Consider the following 14,557-nt stretch of genomic DNA (forward strand, 5'->3'; position numbering starts at 1 on the left):
CATTCAGAGGTGGTAATTTCTTACCACTTCTATCTGAATACTTTCATACAGAGTGTAACTTCACCCCACCACATTTAATTACCCCAGACTTAGGACTCTTTAATCATTCTATAATATGATTTCAATTAATGTTTCAATTAATTGAATGTTTCAATTAATTTATATGGCTGACAAGCAATAAAAGTCAACAGTAAAATTAATGTTTACATCTCAAAGCTCATAGTATTGTCAGTAAAAGAAAATAACTTATACAAGCATATTAATCATAAAATCATTTCTTCTCTCTTAGTCTATTATTATGAAGCATACACAAATTCTGAAATAGACAGAAAACCAATTGCAGAAGACAGGGTTCTGACATTCAAGCCTCCACGTCCAACCATAACTAAATGCTGATGACAGCATTAGCCAAGAAACTATTTCAAATAAGATTCACATCAACACTGATAAGTAGATAATGCCACACATGGAATATAAACAAACTTCTGTTATTGAGGTGACATAAATAATCACTTGTCACCTTGCTTAATGAAGTCATTTTATTTTTTAAATTTTGTATATTTAAAAATTCAAAAGAAAAGGCCTAAACCAGTACCTCAGTAATTATAATTACAGGACCTTTTAATATCTACCTTTTCTGAAGATTTAGAGATTATTTGGGTTCCTGACATTCTAGAGCAGTGATTCTCACCTGGGTGATTTTGCCTAACAGACACTTGGTAATGCCTGGAGAGACTTCTGATTGTCACGACTGGGGGAAGTAGGGTGTTACTGGCATCTACTGGGTAGAGGCCAGGGATGCTGCTAAACATCCTACAAAGCACGGGACAGCCCTCCACTACAAAGAATTATCTGATCCAAAATATCAATAGTGCCGAGGTTGAAAATCTTGTTCTAGAGAGGTGGGTTTATGTCTGTGTGTGCGCACATTTGTTCCACCTCAAGAGTTTGACCTATACTGTAGTTGCTACAAAATAATAAACTAACAGGGACTTAATTATATTTTATGCAGATTCCTGCAAAACATTTTACATACAATAGGTGCTTAATAAATGAATAAAGCAACAAATATTATGTGTAATTATTGCCAATTTTTAACAGAAATCTGCAATGAATGAATCCCAGTACTAAATCTCAATTTAGGAAATACATATCTAGTTAAGCCTTTGAGGCTATGGATTCAGATAAACAAAACCACTTGGAAATCATGCCAAACATCTTTTCTGGTTTATTTAATAATACTGACAATTAAAAGACACCTTAGTTTTTTGCCATCTAACTGATTACTACACGTGATTTAGGAGTAGCCACTACAGTAACATATAGATCAAAATCAGATGCATAAATTCATCCCAGCAAGTTTTCCAATAAAAAAAAAGTGCCCTACTTCTGTGCAACACTTAAGTACAGTCACAGCCAAACACGGACAGTCAAAATATTAAGTAAATCAAATACATTGTTTTATTTTAAGATCAAGCTACTGGTAGTAACAGTGTGACATCTTCTCAGTGGAAGATATTAAAAATATGTACATAAAGCTGCGAACATGGGTATGGTAATTACAGAAAACATGGAAAATGTCCTCTCTCCTCAGCTACTCCTCAGAAGATACCTTTCAAGGTAGCAAAGATGGCAGAGGGGTCTCCGCCCAAGTTTATCAGAGTTCCTACTTTAACTGGTACAGTAATTCCGAAAAAAAGAGTCCCTCTGAACACCACTGTCAGGTCGTCCAGGCTGGACACTACCACTTGCATCTGCGTAGCGCGTTCCCTGAAAGCGCAGACTCACCTGGCAAGAAACTCCCCCCAAAAAGTTGCTGTGAACGATTAGGAGTCTGGACGCGCGCTGCGGGGAGAAGGAACTCAAAGGAGCAACCCGGGCATCTCTTACTCACTTTCTGCGTCTTAACCACACTGGTCCCCAACTCTCCACACGTCACGGCTGCGCTCCGGCCAGCCGGGCCCAAGCGGCTGTGGAGCAGCGGGAAGGAAAACCTCTGCCCCGGGTGGGGAGGGCGTGGTGGGGAGGCAGCGGGAAAGGAAAGAGAATCTGAGCCGAGACTGTGCCGACAAGCCTGGGCGAAAGGGATGTCACCCACCTGCGCGACCTCTTCGCCATCCTTCAAGTACCGCATAGGCGCGGGCTGGGCGGGGACGCAGCTCAGCCTCCTCCAGCCTCAGGCGAATGCTCCTTCTCCCCGACCCTCCCGCCGCTTGCCTCGCTCCCTCTCCGAGGCGACCGAGTACGGAACGCACGTCCCCGGCAGGGCAGGACGGAGGGACGGAGGGGCAGACCGCGACCCGCCCCCGGCCCGCAGCGCCGCTCCTAGCCCCGGCCCGGCCCGGTCAGGAATGCCCCCAACATGTCAGCAGGCGCGCTCCCGCCCTCCGCCGGCCCCTCCCGACGCCTCTCAGCCTCCTCGCTGCCGTCCCAGCGCGGCTCCGCCGCGGGCGCCGACCCCCGCCCTCTCCCCGCAGCAAGCAGCTCTGCAGGGCTCGCAGCCTCCTGCAGGGTTTTGTCCGCACCGCCGAATCTCGCGCCCAGCCTCCCTCAAGAGCCGCCGTTTGAATCTGCGCACGCGGCCCCGAACCTCATTGGCTGTGGCGGCCGCACGCGGAGGGACGAGGGCGGGGCGGGGAGAGCGCGCGCGACTGGGGGCGGAGCTGGGGAGCTGGAAGCCGGGACTGGAACTCGCGGGAGTCTGGGAAGGAGCTGGGAGCCAGGGGGTGGGGCCGCAGGCGGGGCTCGCGGGTCTGCCTGCGACAGAACCCGGAGCGCGCCGAGCGCCGCACCGCGAGGGGGCGGGGGCGCCGGGGCCGCGCGGAGCCTGCTGGGAAAGCGAGTTCCAGTGCTACCCGAGAGGCGGGTCCGGAAGCGGCTGCGGGAGCCTAAACTTCCCGGGGTGCGGCGACAGTGTTCCTGAGGGTTGGGCGCGCAGCTGGGACACGTGCCCGCAGCCTTCTCTCCGCCAAAGCTCCTCGTTCCTCGGGTGTATCCCGCCTCACTAATTAGGAGACGCGGTCTTCGGACTAGAGACTAATCTAACCATAAAATTTGCGCGGCCGTTACTGTTTAAGCAAAAATGTGAGCTATTTTTGCCCAGACATCATAGCTACTGGAGTAGCGAAAACTCTGTGACAGGAAACTGAATATCAAGAATGAGCAGGAGTGTGACAGGTGAAAAAAGTTTTTAGTTGGAGACGTGCTTGGAACGGAAAAGGGAAATAATCCAAGTCTGCGACTGGTCTTCAAAGTGCTTACGTTCTCCGCTCTACGGGAAATAACTAATGTGCGCGGTGAAGGAGCCCAGATCCAGGAGAACAATGCAGGAAGACAGGAACGGGCTGGGAATTTCGCCCAGATAAATGAGTACGGTAGTCAACAGTAGAAGGTGACCTCCTTTCGCAGGAGAGACGGGAGGAGCGGGGAACAGCACCGGAGGAACTTCTAGCAGTTGCAACTACGCTAGAGGTTTCAAGTCTAAAAACTAACTGCTCGATTCAAGTAGCATTGAAGTAGATTATCTATAGTAACGATTAGAAATGGTAAAGGATGCCAATTTGCAAGGTAACATGGTCTGCTGCAGAGGGGATTAAACCACATGTTAATATTGTAACAATCTTACATTTTGCTATTTTGAAATTTTACGCATCAATTTTTGCAAATGATGCAGGTGCAAATGTGAATTAAGGGGGGCTTGCATGCAATACTTTCAAAACTTAAAACACCTGCCTTTTTATAGTTCCTTCTCAAGGTATGGGTTCTGGGAAGTTAAAACACCTTTTCAATCATTTCTTAGTGTGTTGCTGGTTCACTTTTTTTTTTTTTAAACCTAATTTAGAAAGTAATGTCATTTAAAGATACTGTTTTCTTATTTACTCCTGGGTCATACATTACTCTGCTTATTTATATCCTAACAGGAAGCAGAGTTTCTGCTATATTTTAGGCTATAGTCAGTTTTATACGTAATACCTTTTTTTTGAGCTTGAATGCAGGTATTTTAGATATTGACAGTAAACTAAATCCCCTTGGTTTTAAATCCCCCTCATTTTAGAGATAGAGAAAAACATAATTCCTGAGCAAGATAACATTGTAAATTGATTTAAATCAGTTATAAAAACACAAAGTGTGGAGTTAAAGTGGTTCACGGTCATCTGAGTACACAGGCTCAAATATATCATAACCTGAGAGTTGGGAGTTTTTTTTAGCAAAACATATTTAATAAAGAATTTTTATTTAGCATGTATAAAGAACTCTCAACTCAATAATGAGAAAAAAAGACGCAGTAAAAAAAATGGGCAAAAGATTAGAGCAGACGCTGCACCAAAAAAAGATATACAAATGACAGATAAGCCACATGAAAAGATGCTTCACATCATTAATCCTTAGAGAAATGCAAATTAAAACCACAGTGAGACTCGACTACACAGTAGAATGAGGAAAAAAAAAAAGACTGAGTAGGCAAGTGTTGGTGTAGATGAAAATGTTAAGCAAATACAACTTGCACACATTGCTGGTAAGAATGCAAATGGAACAGCCACTTTGGAAAACAAATGTTTCTAGTGGCTTTATTTGTAATCACCAAATTGAAAACACTTAAAGGGACATTCTTCTCATTGTCACACATTTACTCCTCAACGGTGAGTTGGTTTTGAATATGTTAATGCTTCTGAAGTTTTTCCTCTGAAGTATAGGGGACTGAATACCAAGGGGAGATAGGGGTTGAGGACGAGTGTTTTAAATTCCTTTGAAAAGTATTTTATCTTTAAAAACTCATGTAAAGTTTTCTTTCTACTCCATGACAAATATATTCATGTTTTTAATTGTAAAAATTATGTACTAATGTACTTTCTTACTCCAAATCTTTAAATAAATTGCTTCATTAGTATTAAATGAGCAGGAAGGTGTACAATGGAGCATGTTTCACATGGCTACACCTACTTCTTATCCTCCTGCAAAGGCCAAAGACTCCCAAGGTTTGCTTATGTTAGTTTGAAAAGCTTATGCTGGTTTAATATAGTATCTAAGAGACTGTACTTTTAATAGAGCTGTATTAGCCATTCCCATAGTAGGTTTTTGTCTGTTCTATTTATTGCCTCATCCCCAGTCCCTAGAATAAGGACTCAGTAAATACAATAACTGTAGAATGAATGAAAAAAGGCAAATAATAAACAAGTACGTGAATAAATATGCACACAAGGACACAAAAAGTACAAATTAAAATAGATTTGAAATACCATCTTACGACTACTAAGGTAGCAAAATTTTTCTAAATCCTGCCTATAAGGTTTGAATAATTCCTTGATATTAGTATTGAAACTAGTATAAGGCTTTTGGAAAGCAATACTTAGCAAAAGCCATAAATATATAAAGATATGCATAGCCTTTGACAGACATTTTATCTTAAGAATATAATTCAATACAAGCAAAAAAGATGTACTTAAATGCTTACAGTAGTATACTCCATTAGAACCCCACTTTGGAGGCATTCACATTTTGAGACTAATTTAAATGGTTCATCAGCAGGAAAGAACAATTACACAGCCAGTAAAAATAGTATAATATTAAGGCAATGCCATTAAATGGCTGTTACTACTAAGCCCTTCTAGGTGCTTCACATGCATTCATCTTAGGTAAAGTTTGCAACTTCTATAATTGTAACAACTCTATGAGGTAGATACTATTATTTTCATGCACTTTATAAATGAGGAAAATTGGGCACCAAAAGGTTAACGTGACCAAGGGCATACAGTAGCAAAACCAAGATTAGAATTAGGAGCCAAGCTTCCCATCACTCTACCACCTTAATATCTATGGGCATTCAACTACAAGTATAGTGTAGATGTAATGTAGAGATAGTATGGTGTAGTGCAAAGAGCTAGTAGCAGAACTGAATGATTAGTATGTCATTTATGTAAACAAAAACTCAGGGTGTATTTGTGGGTATGTGTCTAATGTTCTAGAAAATGGTCTACAGAATACACACCAGACTGTTTAACAGTGTTTTACTTTGAAGAAAAGAATGAGATGGAAGCAGGGCAGGCTTTAACTTTTTACCCGATGTACTTTTGTATTATTTGGCTTTTTTTAAAGCATAAATTCATGTTTATTTTTTTAATTAAAAAAAATGAGTTGATGCTAAACTCCAAAAATTGCTGAAAATCCTAGAAGCAAATAGCACAAGTATGGTATATAAAACTTGCCCCGGTCCCGGCCCCGTGGCAAAGTGGTTAAAGTTCCGTGTGCTCCCCTTCGGTGGCCCGGGTTCATAGGTTCAGATCCCAGGTGTGGACCTACTCCATTCACCAGCCATGCTGTGGCAGTGTCCCACACACAAAATGGAGGAAGATTGGCACAGATGTTAGCTCAGTGCTAATCTTCCTCAAGCAAAAAAAGAGGAGGATTGGCAGCAGATGTTAGCTCAGGGCAAATCTTCCTCAGAAAAAAAAAAAAAAAAAGAAAGGTGATCTTTCATAGTGTTCAAAATTTAGCCCTTATTTACAGCAAATGAGCCTACTAACTGAGGGTTCAGAATGAAGGATAGGAACTTCAAGTTAAGAGAGAGGGTACTCAAGGCATTAAAAAAGGGAATAATATACCAGCATACCACAAAATCCTTAAAGCAGGATTATCACTCGTCTGTGGGAAACATGGCATCTGCCAGGATATGAATGTGTGTGCTTCTCTTAAATTCTAAGCTTTCTACCTCTACTCTCAGTTTTATCACCTTCCACTTTATCAGAGACAATAATCTATCTTGTCTTTTTTTCAGCTCCCCTTCTCTTCTGGCCTAACACATCCAGGCATTCCCAAAGGGAACAGTGGGGAATTTTAGGGGAATTTCTGTTTATTGAAGGTCGTCACTGGCATTTAGAGTGCCAGTTCTAGGAACATAAGACTCATGCAGTGTTTGAGATGGTCTTGCACAAGGAAGAAGTATCCTAAGTTCCATTAGACATTCAACCAGACAGTAAGGTAAATGAAAACCTGATTATAATTATTTAAGCCTAGAACCAACTCCCTTTTACATATAAACACAAGTGCACAAGTGTTGGGGGGTTTGCACTGTTTTAAAACACGGTAAATATTTCCAGAAATGCAACTACTATGTAAACCAGGGGAAGATTGTATTTTATTTTGTTCAGACTTAACCAAGAGTTGTTTCCCCATTTTAGAAAATCACATCACTGAAGGTAACACAGCTCAAGGTTTTAATACACTAATACAGCCCACCGATATCTGTCTGTATTTGTAGCTATTGAGTTTATAAGTGACTATGTATATATCAGCTGAATTAGTAGTGCCTGAAAGGGGTTTTATTATAAATCACTTTGTTTTTCCTCCATATTATAGGTAAAGCATTGTTTATTTTTTAAAAATTGTATATAAGTTATCTTGAATTTCATTTTAGTAGGATGTAGGGAGTAGAATATATTGTTATAAAAAGGGGATATTGACTCCAATAGGGTTGAAAATATTGATCTAAATATATTCATCCATTCATCCGTCTGTTCTTCCCATGACCCTGTATCCACTGTCTTCCTTTCTTCCCTTTGAGTCAAACCCAATCAGTCTTCAGTCCTCTCACAGTCTAACCTTTACCACCACCATGCCATTGAAATTTTGCTACAAAAGTCACCAAACCCTGTTAAATCCAATGGACACTTGAAGGAAGAAATCAATCTTCATTTTACCTGAACTTTGTACAGCATTTGACTCCATTACTCCCTTTTCTTTGAAACTTCTATCCTTTGTTTTCTATGACATCACCTCCGTGATTTCCATCAAGCCTCTGTTCTGCCTGCTCCTGAAGCGTTAACATTCCCCAATCTTGCATTTTTAGTTCTTGTCTCACTCTACATTCTCTTCCTAGGCAATCTCATCCACTCCTGTGATTTTAGTCATATCCTGTGATTCACAAATCTTTATTTCCAATCCCAGCCCCTCTCCTGAACTACATCTCTCTCCATCTGGAAGCACTAAACACCTAAAATTCAACATGTCCCAAAGTGGAATTCACTTCCTACCTACCAATCTGTAATTATTCCTGTATTCTATTCCAAATTAGTAGCACCACTATCTAGCTTCTCAAGTCAGAACCTGAGTCTGGATTGACCTTTTTACTCTCTCTCCATTGTCCTCTCCTCTCCATCCCCACTGCCAGTGGATCATTTCAAGCTCTCATCTCTCACCCAGTTACAGCAAGTCTTTTAACTGCTCTCATTCTCTAGTCTTGACCAATCCAATATATCCTCCACTTGGCCACCTGAGGGATCTTTTAAAACACAAATCTGTTGAAGTTACAATATCTGCCTTGGGAAAGCTCCAACTTCTAGTTGGTGTCTCAGAAAAAAAGCCCTTCTCATTTTGACGTCTGGGATCACCTCAGCTGTTTATTAGTCTAGTCAAACTATAGATTACTTTTAAAGAAATTATGGCTACAGAACATATTTTGAATACCATAAACCTTGATGATATAAAATTAATAGTATAGCTAATAAAAATTAGGAACTAGAATGGGAAGATAAGGGATATTAGAAAGTGTAGAAATGCTATTTTCCTCATTTTACATACTGGCGAGTTAAAAAATAATGTCTAAAATTGATGGCGCAATAAACAGAGACTTAAGTATATTAGCTAAAAATATAAAAATAAGCTAAAAAGGGCAAGAGAACTCATCTTTCATAACGGAGGAATCACATACTGTCTCAAGTTGATAAATCGAGAGATTAAACCTGTAAGCATCTTATTTAAGTTATGGAGGTAATCACCAAAAGAGAAATCGTTCATTTAGCAATTGAGATGGGGGAGCTGGGTGTCTTTCTATAGTTTTGAAATTTTTTTTTTAACCATGTACATGCATTGCTTTCAGAATAACTTTTAAGAAGGAAAACAATTAAGGCCTATTTCAATGAAAACTTTTAGAGATTATTTCTTTTTCAGATATTGATTTAATTTTTCTAATCATTTCACTGTACCCAAAATAAATTTAATAACATTGTAAAGTTTACACTAACGAAAAAGCCAAATCACTTGCCATAAGAAAGATCACAAAATGATAATCCTAACTTAGAAAGCAATATTGTAAGCACAACTTAAGATGTACATTGTACTACTGTTTAATGGAAACAGAGAAGGTGACTGATACTGGGACAGGGCCATGAGGCTAGAGGAAGAAATGGAACCAGTCTTTCTATAATCCTGGTAATGTTGAAAGAAATCAGAATGAGAGTTTCTAGCTCCTAATTTGATTCTTGCTTTACTATTTTGCTTACATTTTTGTTATACATCTATGCATCTAATTATCACTGGTCATATTCAGTAGCAGAGACACCTTTTAGTTTCGAAGGATAAGCTCATGTTTCTGAAGTTGGTTTTATATACACTGAGTTTAGAATCTCATTCTCTGTTAGTTTTCCTTTCCTTAGCAACCTGTTTGCATAAGCTTTCTCAAACTTTTTCATCCTTATCCATTCAGGATAGGAATCCTGAATCTTCTTACAGGAAGGATGTGGAGTCTAAAGTGTGGCAAACATGAGCATTCCACTTAATTTTGCTTGATGGACTGGCCTAGTAAATAAAATATTTTTGGAGGTGCTGAATCTTGCCAATTTGATTTTTTAAACATCCTGTTAATTCTTTAGGTCTCAACTAACATATCACCTCTTGGGAAGCATTCTCCAGCCACTAGCAGGTCAGGTTAGTTCCTCCTGTAGAATAATCCTACATCACCTAATATTCCCCTTATATATGCACTTGCTTGTTTAAATGTCTGTCTCCTTCACTAAAAATATTAAGTGGTATGTCTTTCTCGCCATTTTATTATTCCTTATACTCAGCAAAGTACCTGGCACATGATAGATTCCATAGAAATGTTTTCTAAGTGAGATGCTTGTAACCCATGAACCATACTTTGAGAAACATTGCCTTTGCAGAACCTTCCCACCAAAGCAACAGACCCACTTAGTAAATGATAATAATTATTTTAGGTTCTTGAAATAAGATGGTTGGACTTTCATCTAACCAATGATTCTAAAATTTACCCAGATGGATCATCTAAGAAATTCTGAAACCCTTCCTTAAAGCACCTCCAAATTTGGAGGAAGCAAGAAAACAAACCCAAGGAGGGAAGAACTTGGGGTAGAGGATGTTGCTTCAGGAAGGGAACTTGTAGGAAGTGAAATTAAAGGCAGGTACTATATATTGAAATCAGTTCAACCACGTTGGTGTACCTGAAAACAAGCTAGGTTTAACAATAGGTATTTGTAAAGGCTTATGTGACCACCCAATTTTACTCCTTTGCTAAATTATGAATTTAGCACTGAGGTTAAGAGCACAGGCTCTGGAGTCATAAACATCTAGGTTTAAATCCCAGCTCTGCCACCTATTAACTGCAGGACCTTGGGTAAACTACCTCACCTACGTGAGCCTGTTTCCTGAAAGATGAAGACAATGACAGTACCCAACCACAAAGAGGTGTTTTGAGAGTTTAATTATTGCTTGTTGTGTTTCGCTATTGCCTAGATTTGGGAAAGGGTCACTAAATGATAGTCACTATGAATGTGTTTATTGCTATGAATGTTCATTGCTTGTCTCCATCATCGGGATGTAAGCTCTAAAAGCCACATGGAATTTGTCTCATTTAGAACTCTTTCCCTGGTTCCTAGAACAGAAGCTTGGCATTTGATCAGTGCTTAATAAACAGTTTTAAATGAATGAATGATTCAAGTATACGTTGATTCCATAAATGAAATATAAAAATGTCATTATTTAACAGGTAGACCTCATACTATACATGTTTCTTTCTAGACATAGAACTGACAAACAGGAATAATCCCCCCAGATTTTCACACAATTTATCTGTTTTTAGATAAAAAGAATTATGTGGTATGACTATCGGACCAAAGATAGGCTTAGTTCCAATGAGGAAAGAGTACAAATTTGAAGAGCCCATAAGTTTTTCACCTCAGTATACCATATACAGTTTAGAAAATCAATTAAAGACTTCAGTTTTTCTATATACATGTTTAATGATTAGAAACAATCAACTATGCAGTCAGAATTGCAGTTACTGGGGTCTGAAACGCCAGTCAATAAAAATAAAATCCATACTGAACTGTCAAAAGTAGGATGTTTATCTTATTTACTGACGAGTTTTTGAGAGCTCCAAACTATATGGTAGGTGACCAGTGGCATGCATTACAAGACCTTAAGTCCAAGTTTGGTACAAGTGTAGCCAAAGCATAAAGCAAAGCTAATTATGTTTAGTTTACTTGGGGCTCACACTCATGTTACTTGTCCCATCAGCACTGTGCTGTCAGCAAGTGAGACCACGATGACATGGTCAGTAGAACAAGAGGGTAACATCTGTAGAACCACAAGGTTATAGTAGAAATGGAGGCCTTGAAAGGCTCCATGACTTGCCTTAGGTCACAGAACAAGTTAGTCACAGAGCACAGACTGTCAGTTCTCCAGATTTTCAGTGTTGCATGTGGTCATAAAGCTCTTGCATAAATATTTGAACATACAACCATTCAGTTTTTAGCTCATTAACTATATACCACAAATAAAACAAGTTTTAACGTAAGAAAACAAATTATTTAAATGTGTGCCCTATATATCAGGATTTATCCCACTTAAATGGCAACTGAATTGCTGAATTACTTACTTAGATATATCAATAACAATAACAAACATTTGAGTGCTTACTACACGCAGGCACTGTTCTAATCATCTGATATATGTTAACTCATTTAATCCTCACAACCACCCCAGGAGTAGCTGTCTTTTATCATCCTCCCAGAGAGGTCACACAGTAAGCAGTGTGCCAGGACTCAGATCTAGGAAGCCTGGAGTCTGAGACTATGCTCTAACTACTAAATTAAACAGTCTACTCTAACAAAATGGATATTAAGCATATATACTAAAAGTAAATATAAGTCGGTTGATTGCTAAGCTATATAAATGTGATTTAGTACTATTTTCTATATTTCTCTTCATTTCCTCATTATCTCTAACCAGTATTTTTTAAAAACCAGCACAAAACCAAGTTCTCTCTTTATTAGTACATCTTTATCTTTAAATATTCAGTAAGTATTACGTGACCCAATAATGTAATATGTCTAAAGAAATTTTGCTTACTCTTCTAATTGGGTCCATTTCATTTGCACTGAAATCTGCATTAAAGGGAGAAATTACTGCCCCTATATGATATCCCACTTAAGGAAGTTTTAAAAAAAAACTTTATTACACTAAGAATTCCTTTATAAAACTGAACTATATTTTCATGCATTATAATATTAAGGTATAATTCTAGGAAACTAAAGAATAAAAAATCATTTTAAAAAGCTAATGTGGAGAAGTTGAGGGGAAAATCAGTATATATTAACTTAGTTTTATTATTGATATAAAAGAAAACTTAATACACTGTACAGTGAGATGGGCTTTAGAACACTATATAGTTATAATACACTATTACCAATTACTTATTACTCAAATGTAATATATACAGCAATCACAAAATCAGAAAATAATGGGTAACAGCCAGTGGCTTAGGGATGCTATAACATCTATACTGTTTTATTGAGCAGTTAAAGCACTTGCCATTTAATTTTTTCTAAATATTTACACTATTACCACTTATTTTTACATATTCTAAATTGCATTTCCCTCCAAAAAGTAGACTCTCCAGCACTAATCGGCACTAATTCTTAAAGTCAAGTAAACCTGAAAATATTGATAACCTTTTCAACCTTGTATTCTTCTACCACAGGCATAAGGGCTCAGGAAGGGGCTGTGCATGCTAAAGAAAAGTATGCAATACCTGGAATTTTAAATACTAAGTAATTGATACTCACAAGCAAATAACATCAACTAAAACTTTTTTTTTTTACTAGTTTTCCTTTTCTTTTACAAGAGAATAATCATTGTATTAATATTATACTACAAAAGCATATAGACTCCATAATTTAAAAAATTAAATGTCAGATATACAAGTAATGGCATTTTCTCCAATAATTCACAATTTTTACAATTTTGCTATTTTGGAACAAATATTAAAATCCCCACGATTTAAGTATCATTAAATAAGAATTGAAACACTTAGCATCTCCAAGAAGTATTAAGAATGGCAGAACCTACAATTAAATATAAATCTTGCATTGGTGATATAGCTCTTTGTTATTTTATTTCTTAAGTAAACATTCTACTATGGTATGTTTTCAAGTGAATAGTTCTGGTTTGAAAAACTGATTTCTTACATTGTGAAGATCCTTGAGGTTGTATAATTTTGTTAAATTATATGATAACCTTGAAATGTAGGATGTCTACCCAACTTACTTAGAGTATATATCTCACTACTACTGTTATAAAAGGTCATTTTAAATGCATATGATGATGAATGGAGTTTAATCTGATTTTGCAAAGGCTTTTATGAAAATCTTAATATGGAAACCTTCTTTTGAGAACCATGAATCTCTCAAAATCTGCTCTGCAGTATTTTAAGTAGAGGCCAATTAAAATTCCTGTCGAAAAATGAAGACAAAACTGTATTGATATTCTGAAATAAACATTTTATGATATTGTCACTACACTGACCAAAACATAATTAATGACAGAAGTTACAAGTTTATTTCATACCTAAAGGTTATTAGTAAGGTCTAAATTTTTAGAGAAATATTCACTAGCAGCCAATATTAGTAGGTAACTACATAAAATAATACTGTTATAAATTTTGCATTTAGTAGCTAACATGTGATGTCAGTACAGTTCTCAAAAACCTGTCAGTAGTAGCATATGAGTTGCTAGCAAGTGATCTTCCCTGAGGTAACAGACCATATGCAAAAGTCTGCTCATTTCCAATGAAGTTAGATACTTAAAAATAATGGTAATAAGGACCTGTGACTGAGAATATACATTTCAGGTTGATATCTTAATTACAAGCAGTAGGCTTGATTGTAAAAACCAAACTAAAAATCATCAGAAGATTTAAGCAAATTTCACAGTCAATAGCATTTGCTAAATTTCTCAAGTCTTTATTCTAACATTTTCCAATAAAATACCTGAAACATTGTGAAAGAGGGGAAAATGGGCCTTATGCTTGCTCTTAACTAGTTCCTGAGTCTCTATTCCCTGGAAGTTCATTACATTCTAGCTCATAATATTTGGCAATGTCTTGTTTTCTTCAGTTTCAACCAGTTTCTCATTACTGGTATTCTAGACATATACCATCTTCAACTCTACCTGGACATCAAGTCATCAATTCAAACTTGGTATGACTAACTATGAAATAGATTACTGGAGAAAAAAATTTACAATTTACCTCGATTTTCAGTGAAACACTAAAAACAGAATTTAATTATAGGATTGAATTATAGTTATAATGTTACATCTAAGGCTAAAAAAATATTTGAACTGATTTATGATCTCTAGCTTGGACTCAAATTTGTGGCAATCACAAATGGTAGTACTAAAAAATAACCATTCTAGAGTCATGTTGATTATGATAACCATATGAAAAGACAAAGGAGGATATTTAAGAACTTAAAAGAAATTCTGT

At 37.7% G+C, this 14,557-nt stretch overlaps 1 protein-coding gene across 6 annotated transcripts in view; it reads right to left on the bottom strand.

Moving 5' to 3' along the window:
* MYBL1 (MYB proto-oncogene like 1) overlaps positions 1-2,245 on the bottom strand; it is a 34,169-nt gene extending 31,924 nt beyond the window's left edge. For all 6 annotated transcript variants that reach the window (XM_058528805.1, XM_058528804.1, XM_058528802.1 and 3 more), the window contains exon 1: positions 2,099-2,245. In XM_058528805.1, the coding sequence (XP_058384788.1) occupies positions 2,099-2,118 (20 nt within the window). In that variant the 5' untranslated portion in view covers positions 2,119-2,245. The remainder of the gene's footprint in view (positions 1-2,098) is intronic.
* Between the last annotated feature and the right edge of the window lie 12,312 nt (positions 2,246-14,557).

Source organism: Diceros bicornis, chromosome 33 (genome assembly GCF_020826845.1).
Source record: "Diceros bicornis minor isolate mBicDic1 chromosome 33, mDicBic1.mat.cur, whole genome shotgun sequence".
Lineage (NCBI taxonomy): Eukaryota > Metazoa > Chordata > Mammalia > Perissodactyla > Rhinocerotidae > Diceros > Diceros bicornis.